General features: G+C 41.5%; 3 protein-coding genes across 8 annotated transcripts in view; 1 reads left to right on the top strand and 2 right to left on the bottom strand.

Annotated features, from left to right (window-relative positions):
* USP34 (ubiquitin specific peptidase 34) overlaps window positions 1-5,284 on the bottom strand; it is a 78,994-nt gene extending 73,710 nt beyond the window's left edge. For all 3 annotated transcript variants that reach the window (XM_078596285.1, XM_078596286.1, XM_078596288.1), the window contains exons 1-2: window positions 4,708-5,284; window positions 2,328-2,412 (exon numbers count right to left, since the gene is read on the bottom strand). In XM_078596285.1, coding sequence (XP_078452411.1) covers window positions 2,328-2,412; window positions 4,708-4,750 — 128 coding nt within the window. In that variant the 5' untranslated portion in view covers window positions 4,751-5,284. The remainder of the gene's footprint in view (window positions 1-2,327; window positions 2,413-4,707) is intronic.
* A 78-nt stretch (window positions 5,285-5,362) lies between these two features.
* Window positions 5,363-10,949, top strand: DMAC2 (distal membrane arm assembly component 2). Its single transcript, XM_078596294.1, has 6 exons — window positions 5,363-5,468; window positions 7,872-8,047; window positions 9,015-9,095; window positions 9,295-9,431; window positions 9,690-9,852; window positions 9,955-10,949. Exons 1-6 carry the CDS (start codon window positions 5,439-5,441, stop codon window positions 10,103-10,105), a joined length of 738 nt encoding a protein of 245 aa, XP_078452420.1. The 5' UTR covers window positions 5,363-5,438; the 3' UTR covers window positions 10,106-10,949.
* Window positions 10,786-20,538, bottom strand: part of XPO1 (exportin 1) — a 23,209-nt gene continuing 13,456 nt past the window's right edge. For 3 of the 4 annotated variants that reach the window (XM_078596289.1, XM_078596291.1, XM_078596290.1), the window contains exons 18-25: window positions 20,025-20,208; window positions 18,235-18,341; window positions 17,184-17,378; window positions 16,006-16,174; window positions 15,601-15,735; window positions 14,184-14,346; window positions 13,590-13,686; window positions 10,786-13,220 (exon numbers count right to left, since the gene is read on the bottom strand). In XM_078596289.1, the coding sequence (XP_078452415.1) occupies window positions 13,074-13,220; window positions 13,590-13,686; window positions 14,184-14,346; window positions 15,601-15,735; window positions 16,006-16,174; window positions 17,184-17,378; window positions 18,235-18,341; window positions 20,025-20,208 (1,197 nt within the window). In that variant the 3' untranslated portion in view covers window positions 10,786-13,073. Of the gene's footprint in view, window positions 13,221-13,589; window positions 13,687-14,183; window positions 14,347-15,600; window positions 15,736-16,005; window positions 16,175-17,183; window positions 17,379-18,234; window positions 18,342-20,024; window positions 20,209-20,538 lie in introns of those variants that run through there. The other variant, XM_078596292.1, reaches the window with a different exon arrangement.

Below are 20,538 nucleotides of genomic sequence, written 5' to 3'. Positions count from 1 at the left end.
GTAATTCATGAGACATATGAATTAGAGTACTGTATGTAATATTTTCATTGGTCATATGAGATTTTAAAAAATTTAAAATCTATTTGGCTATGTAGACAGGCAGTGAGAACCAGATATTGCTAGGCCTAAAATAACCTCTTTTAATGTATTGCTCCATCATATTTACCCACATGCCTTCATAAATCACCACACATTAGAAACAAACCTCTCAGCATGAATTTGTTTTCATGCAAAGGGGTGGGGGGCAAGGGATGGCAAGTGACTTTCACCAGGAACAACATTGATTCTTAAAAAAACGTATTTATGTTCAGGTTCCCTGCAATGCCAAGAAGGCAAGCATGCAAGTAGGTTTTCCCCTTTTTTCTGGCAACAAACAGGTGTTAAGATGTTAAAACACTAAACTTAAACCTTTTGCAAGGAATCATGTCTGCATTAACCACAATACTTGTGGTCAAAATGCAAAAAAAAAACACTGATAATATTTGCATTGTCTTTGAAACTGATTGGTCCACACCAAAGACAGCTTTCTTTTGAGCCTCGTCTCAAAACGGTGTTAGACCAAAAGACATCCTCTGGTCTAACACCGTTTTGAGACTAGGCTCAAAAGAAAGCTGTCTGGTGTAGATCACTCAGTTTCAAAGACAATGCATATATTGACTTAAAAGCTTTCGTGACGGCAGGAATTCATACTCTGGTTATTTCGGTAAAGTCTCGTAGATAGAGAAATAATACAAAATCACAACATTTCAATCACAACACAAGCAATCGTCCTATTCTCATATTTTGGTACAAGCAAAGAAGGTCCCATGATGTAAGGCAAGCATGGATAAGAGCAATAAGTGGACTTAACAGCCATATAATTACACTGTAGCCTCAATCAAAATATAACACTGTTTCTTGATTGCCACATTTCAGTCGAACCCAACGATTTAAGATATGTAGGGCAATCTGCATTTAGACAAGCCAATATAGTCCACCTAGCCCTGGTAAACATAAGCAATGAGAACATCAGTTCTCCAGTGCAACTCCACCAACCACTCATTCACCGTGCCAACTTTTGGCAGCTAGCAGTGGCTGCTTGGATTGTTCTGAATGTGATGAAAACGGCTAGGTTTATTGAATCCAATTAAAATAAACAAAAGCACAGTACAGGGATGAACTTTGGACTTGCGTAATTATACGCTATACTTAGAGCAGCATTAAAGCATGGTGAATGACCATGACATTTGGCAGACACAATACATAAAGCTTGCATTCTACCCTCACCGATTTTAATTTAATAAAAACAATTAATTTAAAAGTATTTAAAACACAGTTGCCTGGTTCTGTCTAAATATCCGACCTTCACCTGAACGAATACAATAAATCTGTGTCCCTTTCAATAAAAACATAACTCAATAATTCGATTATTTGAAATGTCACAGGCAGTTCGATCAGATGCAATCGTGACCCAACCTCATTATTATCATATGCAACAAAATCTTGGCAATATTCTTACAGATTTAACAATGTCATGCTCCTGAAGATACATTTCTCCACATATATAAGCTATGAAACGTTTATTTTTACACACACTCATATCACTCCAAAGGCAGCCATCCATTACATACTATTTTAAACTGCTGGTAGATAATCTGACACATTTCACTCACATTTTTTCAGGAAAGTCTAGTCTCCAGAAACAGAAATGGTCATCCAATATGTACACTTTACAGATACAGATAATGAGTAGTGGGGTATAATGACTCATGCTTTGAATCATTTAATACTACTGGACAGGTGAGTTCTCAACATGCAAAATGTGCAATAATTAGAATAATCTTTCTGCTATTAATTTTATTTTCATGTATTGTTATGCACGTAAAAATATGCACAAGCAGTAAAAGAAACAGCCAGCACAATAATCCACTGTCAAATCTAAAGAATCATCATTGCAGGGTTTGACAATTATATAAATACAGACTACAACATTCAGATGATTATTAATGATGATGACAGTGTATATTTTTCTGTCTTTGAAACATTTGCTTAAATATTCTAACCGAATTTACTAAGTTTTCTTGGAATTAGTTTAATGACTATCACCTTACCACCTACATTCGAATGTCTGTTAAATAATTATAAAATACAAATGAGCACATAAATGCATTAAATTGAATTGAAATTCCCTACAGATAGATCCTTAGCCTGGTCAGACAGTTGCCCCTGCATTACCTTTCAGTCATTACAGTCAGCACCACATGCCATCCACAGACCCAGGAGCAGCTTGGACAGCTGTTTCAAAGTTCAAATAAACCAGGGCATGCTTTAAGAGGCCCTAATCTTACCTCTGTGGCCACGAGCTGATATAATTAAATAACTTGAGAACATGCTCCTTCTTGAGTGACGATACCTCATCATTTTCCGATTCCCCTGGAAAACAAGAGGTTGAAAGGGCAATTAGACCAGTCGAATACAGCATTAAAGTAATGATTTTTCACATGCTACATACATATCTTGAACCGAATGTGAACGAAAATATCATAATACACAAAAGGGTGTTCATACACACTGTACAAATTCAAATGAAACATTTTTTTTTTATTCATCACGGTAAACTATTTCCAACCATAAACTTGATTGCAGGAAAGGTAATTTATATTTTTGTAAGACTAATAACAGTGCTTATACTGCATTAGATAAATCTACCATTATTAAATTATGACACTGAAATGTTAATCTCATATACTCGGAACAACGATCTTTTGAGGAGTCATATACCGTCTGATATAAAACCTGGACTCTGGGTTTAATTTAGCTAAGGAATTTCTGCTCGCGCCAAAGCCATGCACCCTTCAATTACATTCCCCCAGGTCTCTAGGACTTTGCCAAAAACAATAAATCACAAACACATTTGATACAAAATTTGCCACTCCACCAATGACATTCATTTGTAACAGGGGACAGGTTAGTAAACAAGACACAAGCAACTGAAATAACGCTCCGTATTTATAACAGCAATTTCTACACTTAGCAATACTGTATAAATTATGCATGGTCGGGTTTCAACCAATGCACCAGCGCTAGAATACATTGACTAGACACACCTTATGAATACATTATGATTATGAACTGTGATCTCATATCAACTCCTGTGACTATGCAACAACTGATATGCCAATCAACAAAATGCAATGGGAGTCGACTGCATTACATGATTTAGTCATTATGCCGTGCAGTACGAGTAATGAATTAGGGTGAAAACCTAAACAATGTAAAGCTTGTAGTCCAGCGCCAAGCAAGTACAGTCCACGCTTCCACAGTACGGGCAAAGATCCTTCTTCAGTCAATGGCAGTTCCTGGTGCCGTCACCTCATCCACACAATGGTGCCCAAATTACGGAAAACAGCCACAACCAAAATCAAACTAAACGTATGACAGATCCACGGGGACACGATTTTCGCCACCTTCCACGACCGGAATGCGTTCCCGGCTGTGATCAGGCCCCTTTTGCGATTCTGATGTCACCGAGAGCACGGGAGCCTAACGACGGCGAAAGGCTCAAAAGGAGGTTGTCTAATTAAAACTAAAGGTGAAAGGAAGGCCGAATCGGATGCGGATCGGTGGGGCTAAAGGAGTGCGCGGTTGTGCAAAGGCGAAGGGAGACGTGGCAGACATGACAATGTCAAAACATTCTCCACACAGACAAGGAACCAGTCTCTCCACCTCTTAAAAAAAACGCTCTCCACACTACAATTACAGACAAATAAAAATAGAAACAAAATCATGAGCACTGCCTTATAACAAAAACATATGCAATCAGCTGCCATTGCAAGGGCAGTTGTTCATGACGAACGTGGAGATGTGTTTTAAGATTTGTGCTTATTATGAATCATTGCCACGGTCTTGGTTTTTAAGAATGAAACACCACAACGCTCCTACAATCAACCCTTCGTGAATCGCGACTCCATACATTAAATTGGAAAAAGGGAAGGCTCAACTGGTTTCAGAATTTAAGAGGGATACAAATCTAACAAGCTCAACAGCAGCACAAGCCCGCCTTCCTCCATCGATCCCCTCCCTTTCGAACGCACGTTACTGTACAACACAATAACCATAAGACGCACACTAATACACAAACACGGTCTTACACAAAGACACGCACACACATCAGACGCCCTCCACAAGGCTGTGTGAAACTGGCCACACGGTTTTCCTTTCACGTGCAATTGTCGGCGAAAACGCCCCGGCATCTCCCCATCACCAACAATGGAGTAACATGTGAGAGCGAGACTCCGTCATCCCATATGTTTACGATCTCTCTCTCTCACACACACAGCTCATCCCCGCTAACCATCACAATACGGCGTCGTAGTCGTAATTAAAGCCGGCTACTAGTCGACGAGTAACAAGCAACGAGTCAACGTTTAATCGTTAAAATAAATATATATGTCCCAGCCGGTGGTGGTGGTAGTTGTTGTTAAGGGAGAGCAGCAATGGGGTAGCAGATATGTGGGAGAAGACCGCCCGGAGCCGGTCCCGCGGGCTCCCGGGCGGGGTCGGCCGGCGGGCCGCTCAGGCAAGCGGGTAGGCTTTTGAGGCCTAGACCGGGCCGGATGTCTCCTCTGCCATTCCTCCGCGCGTTCTCGGTCTCGCTCAGCAATCTCCCGAGTACTCTCCGCGACGATTTAAAGGAGGTTGCCACCCGTTTCCCTCGTCCTCACTCACTTGCGCCGAGCACGGACACCAGCTCGCCGCAGTTGTCACACATCGCGGCGGCGGCGTCGTCGGCGGCGGCTCCAGCGGGGCTCGTGGTCGCTCGCGTTCCGTGGCGGCAGTTAGCAGCGGTAAAATATCACTAACGCCGCGATACGATAACGGCGGCGATAGTCGCAACGGTAACGAGCAATAAATAAAACTACATAACGCGGTTATTACAATTAAAATTAAATGTGTCAAGTACTGTAATGCGGACAGCGGGGCGGAGCAGCGACTGGGCCACAGCGCGGCCGACTGATTTATTCAATATTAATTATTCATGTGAGAAACAAACCCCCCCCTCCCGCCGCGCATATTAATCATTAATATGAATGTAACGATCAATATTCATGAGGTTTGTTTGTTAATACTGTAGTTGTAGTGTTATTAGTTTTTGCTCGATGCTAATTATAATAAAAAATGTTAATTAGCCGCTGCGGCCGAGTCGCTTCATCATCATCATCGCCGCCGCCGCCATTGTGAAAGTGGCGGCGTCCGTCTTCGGCCGCGCTCGGAGTCGCTCGGCAATCTTCGGCGGCGCTCGGCGGTCTTCGGAAGCTGCGCTCGGGCGGCGCTCGGCAATTTCCGGAAGAGGTGGGTAGGGGGGGCTGCAGGAGGGGGGGGTCAGTCGCCGCGCCGCATTGTGGGGAGAGGGAGCGCGGGGTCACCCAGGGGTCACGAGCGTGGTGGTGGTGGCGGCGATGATGATGGAGGCACGCGTGGTGATGCGTGTGAGTGCTCGGCTCTTGGCGTCTTCTCGTTCGTAGTCGTCGTTACTTATCTCGAGTCGGCGGTGTGCACGAGCTGTTGGCTGCTCCATGTCGCTTCGTGTTTTGCGTTGACACCGCCGGCTTGGAAAGGGAGGTGTGTTCTTCTGCCACAGCGCGGATGAGGTTCTCTGTGTGCATCTCCAGCCGGTCCCAGCGCTTGCTGCGCGGCGTTTGTGTGCAGCCTTCGGTTCTCCTCGGCGTGCCAGTGATGGTCGGAGTCGCGAGATCGTGTGATTGACTGTCGATGTTGATAAAGCAAAGTGCGGTTAGTGACACTTTGTGGGTTAAGTTACCACTGGTCCCCGCGTGCTAATGTGTAATTTCCGACGTTTGCTCCGTCGGAAATGTTTTGTGTCGTATTATCACTACTACAGTAGTGGGCAAGTTTTGTTGTTAATTCCTGTGTCCACCCAGCAGTCGACGTGCTCGTCACAGACAATCGACAGGTGAGATAAAGCGTGGGGTTCTTCCAAAACACCTTCCATAACGTTTGGCTAACGTGCACGGGTAGGGCAAATGCTCTCAGGAGTTGAATCTTTCGAGCATCCTCCAACGGAGGCCGTTTCGCCATAAATTTCATGAGCAAGTCATCTATTTCAGGTTTGCACATTTACAGTGATCTTGCTGCTCGCAAGATCACATGCGTGCCATTTATCGTCTTAAGATTGTTACAGTTTGGAACCCCTCATGTTGTGATTTGGTTAGCAATAAAGTACTTTCTTGCATTTCCCTCTGATTTAAAGCGTGCTGTGGATTTACATTGGAAATATTTTACGGCAAGCAGTAATTAAAAAAAGCCTGTTAATGTGTAGTTATGAGTGCTTCACTCATTCACAGTGTAACTTTATTAATTGGATTGATCCAAGCGATGGGGTACAATATTTTACCATGTGTAAACTTTGCACAGCACAACAGCTATTGGTACATTATTTTTTTATACTGATCAACAATGACAGTTTTGAGATGCAAGGATGGTAACATCTGGTTATGGTTCCAGCAATAGCAGTGATTTCAAAAGTACCGGCTTTGCACCACCATTCTCAACGCAGGTAATTTGCAAATAAACTAAACTATATTTTTTATTTTACTAGGTAAGACCCACTTTGGTATATACTGTAGCAAAAGTGACCCGGCCACAAATGATAGCTCAACGAATTGGTTTATAATGTGGTAATTTATAGCAGCCAATTTATCTAAATGCATGTTTCTAAATGTGGAGGGGACCCGGAAAAAAAATCCGCGCGTCCACAGGCAGAACACGCAAACTCCAAATCTACAGGCGCTAGGGTCAGGATTGAACCCACAACCTCATGCATAGGGGCCATCCATTTAGTACGTACGCATGGAGTGGGGAGGGGGGGTTAACCCAAATGCGTAGCTTGCGTATGGGGGGGGGGGGGTCTACTGACAATGTACGTACTGTACGCATAGGAAACGGGGTGGGGGTTGAAGCCTCGATAATAATTTGTCTACATTGGCCTTCAAATGAGTTAGATAGTCCGGCGGTGGACTATCTGTTTGCTTAAACACGTTAATATTATTAATCCTTGATCGTTTCTGCGTGGATTAAATATCGGCCGTTCTATTGCACTAAATCTGAAACTTGGAAGCTTATTTCATTTAAAGATTATAATTCCTTGGTCATCATGACGTCCTTTTTACTTTGATGTCTCGACAGTGTTACGGAGACCGCGTGACGTGAGGGTTCTGCCTTTGTAGTGAGGGTTGTAAGTTGACGCCGAGGAGGGGGGAGGAGGCGCCTCGCCCCCCATGTGGAGTGACGTCACCCGCTAATTATTATTAATAGTGGGGGGGTGTCCATTTGGAGGAACGTCACCTGCTCATGATTATTAATGAGGGGCGGGTCCATGGAGAGGACGTAACCTGTTCATGATTATTAATGAGGGGGGCTGGTCGACGTTGAGTGACGTCAAGCGCGTTACACACTGGTATAGTAAATTCGGGGGGGGGGGGTGCGTCAAGTGTACGTGAGCAGGTGGGGTGGGGGTGTAAAAAGCCCGCGTGCGTACAGGGAGATTGGGAGGGGTCAAGTTTTGACAGATTTTTGCATGCCTACTAAATTGATGGCCACATACCAGGCGAGGGAGATAACTTCTCGCAACTGCGGGGTCACGCCTGGTCTCGGGTTAAACACAATAAGCAAATCCTCCAAGGTTCAATTTTCCTCATTCTAATCAACAATTTAAATGTATGTGAGGTGCATATGACCACAATTACAAGTCAACATAATGTATATTTTGTGGGCTTGCAAAGCGTTTCGATATCACCGAGTCAAGACGAGGTAAAATAATCTCGTTACTTTACCGAGCGAACAAAATGTAATTCCCTGTCTTTATGGATCAGGTGCATGGATGGAGGCTGGTGTGCACAGGACCAGGTGCCAGGTGGGCACACAGCAGCAACCCTAAGGAGCAATGGAAAACGAAGATACAGGACTACTACAATCGCTTCTCTGATGTGGAATTTCTGGTCAACTCCGTTTATTTTTTGCGTCGTTGGCGTCTCCAATCACAAAACAAGTGCGAGCTCATCACTGCACATGACATTTTTACGTTAAATACTTTTTAGTACTTTAAAGTAGCATGCTTATTCTGTATAAACACAAAACCAATTCTTGTTTTTAAGACTAAATTGTTGTGACATACAATTGCATTGGTCCAACATGAAACGAAATGCTACACATGGCACTGTGAGCAGTGTTTATTTTGTAAATGAAATTGGTACCAAAAATATTTTCAGCAGTGCTTTTAATAATGTTGGCAACATGACTGAGTGGATGAAAATCATGAACCATGAAGATAACTGGCCACCTACCAAAGATCAAAGCAGTTTAAACGTCGGTGCAGTCTCAAGTAAGTGAATACAGTAATGTTATTAGAGATGATTGCACTGAAGAACAAACATGGTAATTGACTATGCAAAACGATATACTGAGTTCACTGATTAACCTAATATTTGGGAGGGGATAAAAAAATTTGTGCACACTCTACACCAACATGTAACAAATCAGGAGTGGACAAAACTTGCTAATGTTTTAGTCGAGATTAAGAGAACGACGGAAGATAGATCCACATACTTACTTTACTAGAATACCACAGGTTGTGAAATATATTGAAGACAATCTTGATTTGAAACTTTCGTGACTGCAGGAATCCATTCTCTTTGGTTCTTTCGGTAAAGTCACGTAGTTCATGTTACCCTGATAACGACCGCTTGCGTTGCGATCAAAACGTCGTGATTTGTTTTATTTCTAACTACGTGACTTTACCGAAAGAACCAAAGAGTATAGTGAAGTCAAATCAAGTATTCTGACCAAATTAACACTGCAGCCAGGCTGTTGGCTATATTCCTCCACTATTTGGCTTCTGGTTCAACGGTGTATTTGGTAATGTCACCCACTCAGTAACATGCTGCTAAGAGTAATATAAAAAATATATTCTGGGTGCCTAATGTGCAAGTTTTTACATTTCACTTCATTTGCAATAGAAATTTTGAATTTACGAAGAAAAGGCACGGAAAGAATGTGGCAGCTGCACATTTCATTCTCTCCAGAGGAGGAGGTGTAAGGTAATGTGCCACGACATGAGCATAATAAAAACCAGACATACTTTCAATCGCTGTACATTTTTTCTGTTAACAGATGCAATGGATGAAACAATGAAAATACAATATTGTACAGTAATAGTATGTAGAAATTGGTTTAAGTAGCAGTAATACCAATTGTTCCAGTGTGCCTTGTGATTGACTGGAGGAAATCTCACTGCAGATTTGCAGGGCAAGAGGAATGGTACAGGGCTAAGAAGGGAAAGTTCAGCTGGGACTTTTTGAAGCATGTTGATGTGAATTTGGAAGAGGTGGATGCCAGTGGACTTCCAATCAACTACGATGGATTTGATAACTTGGGTATGATCTTTATTTTATCCACTTATGCAACATTTTTGTGCTTGCACGCAATTCTTGTAAACATGTATTCTGTAACATGTTTATATATATAAAAAAATGGTAATCACTTGCAATGTTCTACTTCTAATAAAATATTTTATATTAGGATGTTCTTCAGAGCACAGGTGGTATGCTAGCATACAAAAAGCATAAAATGCAAATCTTTAGACGGTAAACAGCAGCCCCGCACGTTTGACACTTTTTTTCCAAAAACTACAGAGCAGATGGAGCAGCTGAAGGCATTGTATTTGCGGAACTGCCCAAACGTGGATGACTGGTGTCTCAACCGATTGCATATGTTCCGTGAGAGCCTTGAGGAGCTGCACCTCACAGGTTGCCCACTGATAACAGACCGTGGGCTCGCCTCACTCCACAACCTCACGTGAGGGTCTACCACACGCAAGGAGATACTTTTTCACGAGTTTAGATCTATTTTAAATATCGAGTTGGGCGCCTGTTGACAATTTGTATGGTCATTTCACAGGAACCTGAAGTACCTGGAGTTGTCACACCTGCCACTGGTGTCCCACAAGGGCCTCGTCAAGATACTGGTGGATGAGATGCTGCCCAACACCACAGTCATCATGGAAGATGCACCGAGTTTGAATGAGGAGACATTACATGAGCAAACTTGAAAATACTTGGAATAGCTTTCAAATGGAGTGCCTGGCCAATTTTATAATTTATCTGTGAGCAATTATATTTTGTGCCAGTGGAGTCATTAATAATTATTGCTAAAGGCTTGACTCATCATTGAAGTTGGTAGTATACTGAAAAGTTCCTAAATTAGTAACAAATAAAAGTTTGATACAATGTATTTTAGAGTCCATGGAGTTTTTACCAATTGCACATGAGAATACAATTTGTTGATTACATAGCATCCTCCTGGTTATACCAGCCCACAGGGGATTATTCTGTCCATCTGTCGTGCATCCAAAAATGGGAGGGGTGGGGCTGGGTGGAGAGGGGAGGGGCTGGATGGGGAGGGGCTGGGTGGGGAGGGGCTAGGTGGGGAGGGGCTGGGTGGGAAGGGCTGGTCACCCCGTGGTGCCCTTATCAAACTCAACGTTTTAACCTACTCTGGCCGGCTTGTGCCCACCCTCAGTTGGCCATATTTGCGGAATACACCACGCCGCCGTTGACCCTGGCCCTTGACTGAGCAACCCAACGTTCCTACCAGCTCCCTCCGCAGGAATGTGTTTTTACAACAGCTCAATCGTTCAGATGAAAATGGGAATGCTTTCTATGAAAAGGATAAACTATTACTCCGTCCCCGTCAAAAACGATTGATTTAAAAATTCAATCAACACAGCAATGAAATGAAGCATTTTAATCAAATGTAGCATATGTAATTGATGGAAACTGATTTCTAATGTCAGTTCTAAGTCTTTAAAAACCTTATAAAACATGACTGTACAATGTTGATGCAATGTTTGTCAAAAGTTGTATATTAACAATAAATCCAAACAGTCCAGGTGATGTTAAGAAATCAGACATTTTTCTTACTGACAGTATGTAACAATAACCAGTTGTAGTTTTTACATTTAAAATAATTTGTATGTAAAACTAATTTAAAGAGCTTATGTTTTGTGATATGCTTCAGCCTGTAAGAGGGACACGTTTAGACACAATCTGACAAGTTTCTACTTTTATTAATCCCATAAATGGGATATACCAGATTTTACATATCAGCACTCCAATTAAAGAATGCTGCCCAACCACGTTCAAACCAAGTTGCAACACATTTTTAAAATGTCAAAAGAATTATCCGTATACAACAGAAAATGCAAGCCAACATACTGAGGTTGCAACCATTGATTAAAAAAAGCACAACTGCATTCATGTGTTCGCGCTACACACAGCCCTCCCACGCCTGACTCATTCAAATACTGAAAATGCGTGGCCTAGCTGAGAAATAAACTTACAGTACTACATTACACATTACATTCAAAACTACATTCCATACATATCTCCAGATGTAAAAAAGGGGCCAAATAAATAATATCTACTTACGTGATATAGAGCATATATGTCATGAGTACCACGGCAAATCACAATAAATTTACTTTTAATGAGTAAGAGCAATGGTCATACTCTGCATGGCATGTCAAGCAGTGCAGGGGTTCACATCTCAACTGCTATCCAAATTGAAGGGGGCAAGTATTCTAAAGCCAGGCTAGCGAGGAAGGCATTTTATGCACTGCAAATGGTTTGCACTGCTAGTATGGAAACAATTGGAAAAAGACCAACATTCACCTGTGTTAAAGCTAGTGCCAAGGGTAGGTACAAACCAATCAAGTGTTCAGTTTTGCTTCCAGTTAACCAAAGGATACGTTGGTGAATACCAAAAAGGTAATTGGCCGATGGTTGAAATTGTTATTTTGAAAACTTAATACAATTCAGTACTTTTATATTAGTTGCACAGTATTTAGGTTGAAAACGAGGGACACAACATTGAATACAATGCTTTACTCAGGTGAAGGGATGTCTATAAATGGCTCAATTGAATATGGCATTTTCGGTCCCTGCATGCGACAACACCATGCTCATCTCACCATCTTTGGAGACCCCCTGAAGTAGTGTTACACAGCTGTGTATGGTGGTGACAAACCACGCAGTTTTGCTGTAGTACAGTAAATGCAGCCCTTATCATTTACAGTAAGCAAGTTGTATGAAAGAAAACAGCCTAGATAAAGGGAAAAAATAACAGTTATTAAATAATAAACAAATGATAACAAAAGGAACATCGGTAAAACTGCCTTGACACCATCAAGGGAATGGAGATTTATACAGATGGCCAAATATAACACCAAATGGAAAAATACCCATTCATGATCTGGACAAAAAGATATTGCAGTGGACATGAATCTGCAATGAAGAATGAAACAGTTTTGTAGGAGCTATAAGTCAAACTTATGCATTTCACGATCTACTATTCAAATGCTCAAAAATTTAGATGAGCATAAGCAATATAGCAGTTTTCTTCGCATCTAGCTGTCAAAACCAGGTTTTAAATCTCAGTGCAATTATCTGAAACATTGATTTCACACTGTCTATACAACAATCATAACGAGTTCAATACCAAAACTAGTGCTAATGTGCACGTGTACAAGTGGGATTGTTAATCAGATATTAAGGAAAGGCTGTTGTGATACCCACAAGGTCTGCTGAAGCATAATTGAGATAATTTTATTTACGAAGTTTCAGAAACATTTTCTATATATTACATAAATCATTGGTCTTGGTGAATTTTATTTCCAAATATTCCAATGTTATTCTTCTGCCTTCCAATGTATTACCTCCAGTAAAATAAAACCGATCAAATGGAACATCTGCACATGTTATATTGGCATGTGGGGGGGGGGGGGCTATGGGAGATGATGAGAATTGGGAACCAACAGTTAACTTTTTCAAACACAAAATTCAAAAAGGTATAAAAAAAACTATTTCCAGCATCAGCACTGGCATCTCCCATTTGTTCTGAAGGCAGGCACTTGGAGGGAACGCCCCCGGTTGGGTTGGTCGGCACTGGAGTCTAACACCTGCTGCTGTTTGAGATTTTGGGTGTGATTTGACTCAATGGGCCCGATGAGATGGACAGGGTCAGTCACACATCTCCTCAGGCATCTCATGGGGGTTGAGGATCCCAGGAACTGACAGTTGGATCTTCCTCTTTTCATCATTGGCCTGACGCAGGGACTGCTCACGCTCTTCCAGGTAAAGGTCTGACGTGTCCTCCCCTGCAAATTCCTGTCAACGAATAAAAAGATAGCAGCAACATAAGAGATATTACAAACAGTCTTGTTCAGTACTCCGTACAGATCTTGCCACCCAACTAATTCCTCAGCCAATTATAAGCATGACCATTTCTAAAGTTTTAAATTGTTCACTTTGAAATGATGCCACCTAAACAAAGGTCATGTTATATACCATATTTGAAAAAGTTTTGCTGGCTGGCATGTGGCCAAGTGTGTCTGTGTGCAGTGATATCACCCGTATACCACAACGTTGAATCAAGTTCGTGCGCACTCACGTTATGCAAATGCACGGGATATGCGATTATACAACGGATGCATATTAAAATAAATAGTTAACAAGTGATTAAAAACATAAGCATACCTTTATCTGTACCAAAAAGTCTCTCAGATGCTCTTTAAATGCTGGGATGTCTTGATTTAGGCTAAAGAGCCCGGTTACGAAGACCTTTACTTGTGCACTGAGGGATAGAGGAATAGAAGTATCAGAGATCAAATGCACATCAGATACATCTTGACAAAATAAAAGGGAGCTTGCGGTGGGGACATATTCAAAAGAAAGCACCATGGCTGGTGGATGGGACTGGAAACTGAGTGGCAGGCAAAGGAGAGAACAAGCCTGAGAGGTCAACCACTGTGGAAAAGCAGCGATGAGATCAGTTCATAAAAGCACAGGATGATGAAGGATGGTGACACTAAGGGGAAGCCTGCATTCAACAGCGGACAGTTCATGACTCATGACGATTACTTTATCTATACATTTAGATTATTGACGCAACTATGAATTTAATATACATTTAAGTAAACGCTCCACAAACCATTTGATAATCTTACATTAATATAAAAACTCAAAATCCCGTTGTCTCAGAATAAGGTGATGCTCTTTTTTACACAAGCATGTAATCATTTGGCAAAGGTTAATAACAATACATAGGGAGGGTAAATCCACAATACTCACTCCTGCAAGTGTGGGAAGGCAGACTTCAGGAGGTTGGCGACATACTCCTGGATAAACGGCTGATTTGAGATCGCTGGGCTCGTAGGGTTAAGTGGTGCCGTTATCCGATTCTCCTCCACCAGACTGAACATGTTGGCCAGGATGGTGGCATGCATCGTCAGGCCTGTATCACCACAGTTTAAAAAAGCATCCCATATTTGCATGCATTATAGCACAAAAAACAAAAAGATGTCTGGTTATGCAATAATTGTACAATATATGTTAAAGATTAACGATATCATGGGAAAAAATGTGGGTAACATCCACAAGTGCTTCGAGTCTTGGTGGTGACGTTTCCTTTGAGCACCGAGATTTTCGAAGACGAGTGGACATTTTGTCATTTTAAAGCTCCACATTTGCATTCGGTAAATTAAAGTTGCTGTATTAAACGATTTAGATCAATTATAGGGTACAAGGAGCTGACTTATATACTTTTCTTTTGCTCTTCAGCACCACTGTACATTCTTGATTTGAAGCTTTCGTAACTGCAGGAATCCATACTCCCCTCCCCTATCGGGTCAATATGCCTCGTCCACAGCAGTCTGATTCTCTCACCTTGAAGACGGTCGCTTGTTGTTGCGATCGAAACGTTGTGATCTATATATTTTTCTACCTACGTGACTTTACCGAAAGAACCAAAGAGTATGGACCACTGTACATGTCCAAAATGTTGAGAAAAAAAGTTGACCAAAGCTTTTCTTTTAATCATGTCTAGATGGGTAAACTATTTCAGGAGTTCACGCCATCAACATTACATTTAAGTCCGCAACTTTGCAGCTGAATTATGATAATTTTACAGAGCCAGTATTTTCGTTTTCCCCCCGTTTTATCCCAACCACTATCGTCATCGTGTCACGAGACCAATAATCAATTAATAACTCTCGCAGAGCATTGCATCACCCAATGCTTGAGAATGGGCTGTTGAAGATGATATCCCAGAACTGTTTTTTAAATGTCACGTAACCTGTGATCCACCTGCTCCGCTATACGGAGAAATGTTCCGCTTGACATATTTGTAATTCTCTTAAATGCAGCGAGCCCAGATTTTTTATGTCAACATTTTTTTGTAATCTCACTGGTGAGTGGACTGAGATTATCAACTCCCTACACTTGAAACAAAGTTTACTCAACTAGGTTCCATTTTAATCTGGGGCCAGATCTAACCTCTGAACCACCAGACCACCTCTTAATGAGCTTCTTCTGGTCTGTTTATAAGTTATATTGGGGAAAGGCTAAATTGTGCATACAGTTAATCATATATCTGTACTGTTTGTATTACTGTTAAGGTGATATACAACTTTTTTCACTGTACCACACAACAGATGGATTTTTTTTATTCTAACAGGTGTGAGTTTAAGTTGTGAATGTAGCCCTGTACCCGCAGTGTGCGAGGTGTCTGTCACCACTGAGAAAATGTGCTGCAGGATGTCACAGAAGTAAGTCTGGTAGAAGCTTTGCGCAGCTACTGCTTCCTGTCCAACATTCTGTAGCAATGCATACAGGATAGAAAGCCCTGCATAAGCACACAGCCACCCACAGACACACAAAAATTAGTTAATTATCCCAGACAGTATGCAACAAAACAAATCATAAAACATACATTTCAGAAAATACAAAATGAGAAAAAAATGCATTGCTTTAAAAATAAATTTTACTTCACAATGATGACCTTCTATCTAGCCCAGCTTTTTTTCATTACAGGGCTAAAGTGAATATTTTAGAAAGTTTGCTTTGGCAATTGGGAAGAAAAAAACAACACAATATCGTTTCAAATAATACTTGCCAGTGTCTGCAACATTCCTCATTGTATGCTTGAAAGCCCAGATGATGGAGTCAAGCACTAACTTAAACTGAGCAGGTGGGATGTTAAGGAAAGCTGGGAAGCAGTTCGAGTTCACTGCCTGCAGTAGCAGGAAGAAGTTAGTTCGGTGCTCAGGGAACTCTTCAAAGTCCTGTGGAGGCACCGTGGTCGCAGGACAGCAGAGTTTAATAACACCTCTACATTTACGTGGAGAATACGATTTTAATCATGTAACAGACTTAACTAGGGGTAGGTACAACCACTGTTGTTGTTGTTTGACTTGCATCCCACTGGGATTTTTGCACACAGCGTTGGTGTACGGTGTTTTTTCTGCAATATTTTGCTGTCTTTTCTTGGATTTTCTGTTTGCACTTAGTCACATATTCACTTTAAGATGTTTTTTGTTCATGCTTTTGTTTTTTGTTTGTTGCGGTTGCACCCGATTCAAGAGCCGAATGGCTCACAGGGCTATACCTAATAAATGAACTTGAACTGTCGTTAAAAGTTCCCTTTATAGGTGTACCCCGATATACATTAATTTTTATTTACGATACGTTATGTTCCTCATAAATTAACACTTTTTCGGTTCTTCTCGTTTGTTTTTTAAATCCTAAATTATATTTTGGCTGAAAAATCTAAATGCCTACAGTAAATGCACATTGTTATTTGTCTGTGTATACATTTTATACAGTTCCAGGCCATTTGCCTGGCCACCGCGTTGCGTAACGTCACAGGGGGGAGCCAGATGCTCCTACAGTCCATCCCTCGACTTCAAAGTAACCCCTCAACACCTTGCATGACGTGAACTGCATTCTGGTTTGTAACTTACAATGTACACTATTTCTTTTCAAGTCACCTATCGTTACGATTCTGCAGATTGATTAATTATAATAAATTAGTTGTGTTGAAAAGTGTTATTTCAGGTTTTGGGTCAGAAAATATCAAAGGAACACGTGAGGTTATACAATGGGATCCGATTGGAAATACATTTTGATATAGATTTATCACTGAAGGTTCAGGTATTCCAGAATGCAACTCAATTGTTTATTGAGGTACATCCGTATTACAAATTCATTTAAACGCATTAGAGAAAATCTTACATGGAGAAATTCAATTTCACTGCAAAAGATGGCTGGTGAAGTGCGCACACACACACACACCTTGTTGATCATGTCAAGAGTGCACTCGAAGACAGCATCGAAGATCTGTGGGATGCTGGCGGTGATGTGCCCGCCCAGCTTGTTGACTATGGTCGCCATTGTGCTCAGGACCTCCGGCTCCCGTGCTGCTGCCACATTGCGCTGGTAGTCAATGAGCACAGCATCCAGGAGGGGTGGCACAAAGTTGTCTGCCACCTACAGATGGGTGCACACAGGCACGTGCAACACGGGGATACATCTTTAAAAATGATTTACCCTGCCTTTGGCAGAACACACCGATAGATAAACTGTATGTAATATGAATAACCTGGAGTGGACTTTGCCCGATTTCTAGCAGATTTAGAATCACTCCATTGGATTATGTATGTAGAACCTCTTTCGTAGCAAACCATGCTAATCGGAGGTGCGGGGGGAAGAACTAAACACAAAAAGCAGTTCTAAAGAAATCAGTTTTCAATTCAGATTTTAAAACACAAATTACTTGGTTGATTAATTAACGAGCATCATTAATTTAACATGTGTATAGCATAAGACTTGAGGCAATTTAGGCGTTCAGCTAACCCTGCCTATGAATGATACAAATCAACCTTAAAAGCCTTAATTTTTTGGGGCCAGAAATGTTTATAGTTAAAAACAAACTTCATTATTGTTCTCAACTCTAAATGTACCAAATGAGTTTTAAGCTCTGTTAGGATGTGATAAGTTGTATCAGTTACTGTTGCAACAATATCTCATGCATTCGTTAAATATAACAATGGTTAGAATAACTGTTGTCATATACACATGAAAATTGAAATATCAGAGTTAATCCCCAGTTATCCTGTGTACCGACAAAAAACAAAGCTTTAGCTTTACATCAATCTGAGCCCAGTACTATTTAAAATGATCGACCTTTGTCAAATGAAGAACCCACCCGAATGAGGACATCCTTGAAATCCCTATGGTCACATAAAAGAATGACTGGGTAAATGCGAGAGGGTTGTGGTTGTATGCCTCAAGAGCTGCTGAACTGGTTGTCATGTTCTTCATGAGTGGCTAGAATTCTACTTACGAGCTTGGGATCATTGGAGCGGCTGACCCAGTCTGAGATGAGTTTCAGGGTTTCTTTTTTGACTGTTCGCATGCTACGGATAAGGGGCTGTTTTGTAACAACCTCACCTGCAAATTAGGCACACAAAAAATGTTGAACAAAATACTGGGAAACTCAAAAATATTGCTAACAGTAAACCCAAATAACACAAGTAGCAAATTTAGAGTGTGGTGCTAAGTATATAACATTCTGATTTACAGTCAGTTTAACACGTAGGCTTTCGCGACCAATATCATCCATAAGAGGGGTTTTTTTTGGGCTAGGGTTGGGTTAGGGTTGTCACGTAAACAGAACATGCCAATTTGTCACTACTTCAGCACACCGGTGTGTTGGGAGAGCCCAGCCACATCATTTACAATCTGAGTACGACGTTTCGCCAGTAATTACAACTAGCTTCATCAGGCGACAGACAGATTTGTGGAGAAGTCTGTATCGGGTGGTGGCGGGTTTTCATGACACATTTATATATTTACGTCATCTAACCCCAAAAAAACCTTTATGATGGATGATTTACATAGTGTCTTAATTCGACCGCATCTCAAGACACTGTAGACGCAGTAGGCATTTAATACAGGCAGTCAGTCAGAGGAAAAAGGAAAGGTCTTGATCCTGTACTTGAATAGGGAGTCACAAGAGAGATGGTTGGGGAAAGGAAGTTCCATTACCGTAGCGGCAACAGAGGATAATTAATCACCTCCCACCAAAGGTAAATGTTGGCTGGGGGCTTCGATAGAAAGTCTTCATTGCTGGAGTGGAGACTGCATAGAGTTTAAAAGAGTGAGATGAGGATAGGTAGACAGGCATGAGTCCGTGGAGGATCTTAACGTTAGTGCGTGTGATATTTAAATTGGCTTGGATTGAGCCAGTGCAGATACTGGAGGATTGTGACGATGTCTCATTTATTGGTGAGAAATCTGGCAGTAGAATTTTGCATCACTTGGAGAAGATACGTTTGGAGAGGCTGTAAAGGGTTGCAATAGTAACATTGGGATGTGATGAATCGATAGATGAGGGTCTCAACAGCTGGTGGGGTAAGGAAGTGGCAAGAGATTAACAGACAAAGGTATGAGGGGTCCTGCAGACTTGAGATGTATAACATTATGAGAGCTCAGGCAAAATGACAACTGCAAGGATCAAAATCATGTTTACCAATGTAAAGTCAGAGTTTTAGATGTATGCTCAATATCTCTGATTGGAGCACACTCAGATATGCACAGAGCACACAGGCACAAACAAGCAGGAACGCACATGTCAGCCCAAATTGTTGGTGGATGGAGGTGTGCATGTTCCTACAAACAGATGTATACCAGACATGCACTTACACATTTCCACACTGTGCACTTCAAAACACAAGATCAGACAAGTTCCCAACAATTCATAACCTCAGGCTGCCCCACCTGCCCAAGCCACTAGTGGGAGCAGTGGCACCAGCAGGAAGAGCAGCTTACCAGACACCAACTATCACACATCAGCCGTCTTACATTTTTATATCACCATCTATAAAATATTACATTACCACACATCAACAATGTACAAGTTAGGAGTTGTACATTCAACTATTGCATCATTTTAATATGATGTAACCCTAGTAAAAGGTCAATGACTTATTGTAGTAAGTTACAGCAACTTACCTTGGCAATCAGAGGCCTTTAAATATTGTATTAAACCAGACCAATCATCTAGAACAGAAAGAGTCTTACTGAACATGCGAGATGCTGGCATTGCGTGCTGGCAACGTGCCCGTGACCCACCATTGGCAAGGATGGCAGCTGAAATGTTCTCGCTTAGACACTTGTAGACGTTCAGCATGTCCAAGTAAACGCGACCGAGCTGCGTGACGAACGGGTGCCCGACCGCACGACACGCCCGCACATTTGTCTTCAGGATGTTTCCAAGCTGCTTCACCGTCTCTGGGTCCTTGAGGATGTCCACGTTCTGGAGGGTGGGCATAAAAGGAAAAATGGTTCGCTCCAACTTTCCTTCTCAAAAAACAGATAGCAGCATTTGGTTACCAATATTAATGCATTGTATGCATGCATGCATTGTTATTTAAAAAGTTAAGAAAGTTGTCTCTGATGTGGACCAATCAGTTTCAAGGACAATGCATATATTAGAGTATTTTTTGCATTCTGATCACAAGCATTGTGGTTAATGCAGTCATGATTCCTTATAAAAGGTTTCAGTTTGGTGTTTTAACATCTTAACACCTGTTTTGTTGCCATAAAAAAGGGGGAAAACCTATTATCAACAGCTATATACATAATT

Source organism: Lampetra planeri, chromosome 7 (assembly GCF_965212315.1).
Source record: "Lampetra planeri chromosome 7, kcLamPlan1.2.h2, whole genome shotgun sequence".
NCBI classification, from domain to species: domain Eukaryota; kingdom Metazoa; phylum Chordata; class Hyperoartia; order Petromyzontiformes; family Petromyzontidae; genus Lampetra; species Lampetra planeri.
The sequence above is the reverse complement of the archived record's forward strand: the minus strand, read 5'-3'. Positions and strand labels throughout refer to the sequence as shown.